Source organism: Rhincodon typus, chromosome 39, assembly GCF_021869965.1.
Source record: "Rhincodon typus isolate 14 chromosome 39, sRhiTyp1.1, whole genome shotgun sequence".
NCBI lineage: Eukaryota > Metazoa > Chordata > Chondrichthyes > Orectolobiformes > Rhincodontidae > Rhincodon > Rhincodon typus.
Genome location: NC_063370.1, coordinates 14,094,815 through 14,097,314, shown reverse-complemented (window position 1 = coordinate 14,097,314; position 2,500 = coordinate 14,094,815). Strand labels below are relative to the sequence as shown.

At 49.2% G+C, this 2,500-nt stretch overlaps 1 protein-coding gene across 2 annotated transcripts in view; it reads right to left on the bottom strand.

Annotated features, from left to right (window-relative positions):
- Positions 1 to 1,675, bottom strand: part of LOC109937649 (nesprin-2-like) — a 25,720-nt gene extending 24,045 nt beyond the window's left edge. For both annotated transcript variants that reach the window (XM_048618322.1, XM_048618323.1), the window contains exons 1-2: positions 1,504 to 1,675; positions 654 to 804 (exon numbers count right to left, since the gene is read on the bottom strand). In XM_048618322.1, the coding sequence (XP_048474279.1) occupies positions 654 to 804; positions 1,504 to 1,661 (309 nt within the window). In that variant the 5' untranslated portion in view covers positions 1,662 to 1,675. The remainder of the gene's footprint in view (positions 1 to 653; positions 805 to 1,503) is intronic.
- Positions 1,676 to 2,500: the final 825 nt, after the last annotated feature.

Here is a 2,500-nt window from a genome sequence, read left to right as displayed (position 1 = left end):
CCCCCCCCCCCCCCCCCCAGTTACTCCTCACCCACGTACCTGACCCCCCCAGTAACCCCTCCCCCAATCAACTTACCCCCCGAGTAACCCCTCACCCACTTACTTGAACATCCCAGTAACCCCTTACCCACATACCCCACCCCCAAGTAACCCCTCACCCACTTAACTGACCCACCCCACCAAGCCAGACCCCTCACCCCTGCCCTCCCCCGGTGCCCCTGTACCCGCTCACCCCCAATCCGGACACAGGTGCCTTCACAGTTGTTGTGAGTGGGGGATGGGGTCTGAGGCCTTTAATCTGCTACCTTACTGGAACACAGCAGCTAATGCTGTAGAAAAAACAACAAACAGGGGACAGATTCCCTCCGACACGATCCACGTGGTTTTCTGGACTGTGACCAACCCTGGCCCGAGAAACCCTGGGAAGGTAAGTTGGCAAATTCTGGTCTGATTGGGATTGGAAGTCGAGATTCGGACCCAGATCAGAAGAACTGGGACCTTGATTTCCTCCTCTCAGCAGGCCCTGGATAGAGCCCAAAGCTGCACATCAAGACTATTATAGCACTTGGTGACCAAACACCAGTGGTTTAGGATTAATGGGTTGACCAGCCTTTACCCACCACCAGGGCTGGATTCTAGCCGAGTTCGCTCACCTCAAACCGCTTCAGCTCCTCCTTAGCCTCGGAATACAGAACCTGGGAAGAGAGGGGCTCCTTGGCCAGGGCTTCAGCCCAGTGCATCCAGTCATTGAACCGGGAATAGTTATCCAGGAATTCCTGCCACAACTGCCAGGACTGCTCCATCCTGCAGGAGACAGAGGAGAACAATTCCAGTAATCCTGATATGCCTGTGGCAGAGACCCTGTTCAAACACATTCCCTTCTTGGAATCCTCCCCACCCATCCCTTTCCCAATGGCAGCAGGAAATCTAAGGAATGGTTAAATCTTCCTCTTTCCCGCCCAAACTGTTAATGTGATGGTACTTAAATCTCCTAAGGCCATAAATTCCCAGAAAATGACACAGACTCTGTGAAACCCACAGGTGTGGGAGATTCTGCACGTTTCCAAGACCTCACTGTAACAATCGACTGACTTTGCATTCTGGGTCGATCCCGCAGATCCCTTAGAATCACCCCGGGTATCACTGGCGCCAACCCCCTTGTTGTATCGAGGCATTAGGATCCTGAAGCATCCTTGTGATGATGTCACAGAGATACTCCTCTCTGGGTTTAAATAGCACTGTGTGGGCAGAGTAGGACAGAAGCCCAAGGACTGGCTATGGGGAATGTTGAGGTATGGAGGAGCATATGAGTGGACTGAATATTCCAGAAACTCTACCACTAGTGCTAGCCTTTTAATAATGGAACAATCAGACCAATGCCCTTTGTTTTTCCTTCTGGCAATGAGGCCAGTGCCCAAGGGTCATGTGCACTATGTGGCAAGGGGGCCATCTGAGCACCTGATGCCCCAGAGTTGGACGGTAACCATTGCCTGCCATACTCACTTGATACGTCTCTCGAGGGATGGGGCACAGATGTCACACTGCCGTCCATCAGGAATTCTCACCAGGGACCGAGGAATGCTGTCCTCAGATTCTGCGACCCAGTAATCCCACAGGGGGCGGTCAGCAAAACGCAAGGACAGATTCGTGTCTCTGTGCATGTCAAGACTCCACAGCGTCTGTAGAAGAAGAGTGAGAGAGTTGTTATTGATTCAAACAATCACTTGCCTAATAACATTACTTGTGGCTGAACTACAGCTGCATCCCTAGAACCACTGGTTGCCCCTTCAGCACTGGATGTAAAACAGAATCAATTCCAAAATGTCACTCGAGAGAGTGGGGAAAAACCCTTCATAGAAGGCAACCACAGAAAATGAGAGAAGCTGAATATTAAATAATCTTTCAATGAGGCATTTTACAAGCCTCTGGACTAAAATTCGGGTTCAACCATTTCAGGCTGTGAACTCTATCCCGTGTTTTGATTTTTTTTCTTCCTCCTCCTTTGCCCAGTCCAGTCTTGGTTTATAGTCTTGTTACCTCTCAGACAGAGCTTTTTATTATTCTGTCATTAACACCTCATGCTGGATCAAAGCTTTGTCACTTCTCTACAACCGTTACCGTTCGCTTTGCTTTTTGTTCCATCACATCTTTGTGTCATTTAATCTCTCCCACTGTCTGACATTCAAGGCTAGAGGCCTAAAGCTGGAAAGTGGGCCTAATGCAGATTCAGGGAAACCAGGGGACATCACTGTTTAAGAATGAGGGATTGTGCTTTTAAGGCAAAGATGAGTTCCCCCTCCCCCTCCTCAGACTGATAGTCATTAAACCAAGGCATTATTTTACCCAGAAGAGGGTGGATCTTTCAATCTATTCAATGCTGAGTTGGGTAGGTTTCTGATTGACAAGAGAGTCAATACTAACAGAGAAGCAGACAAGACAATGGCGGTCATACCACAATCAGATCAGCCAAGAGCTTATTGAATGATGGAACAGGTTCAAA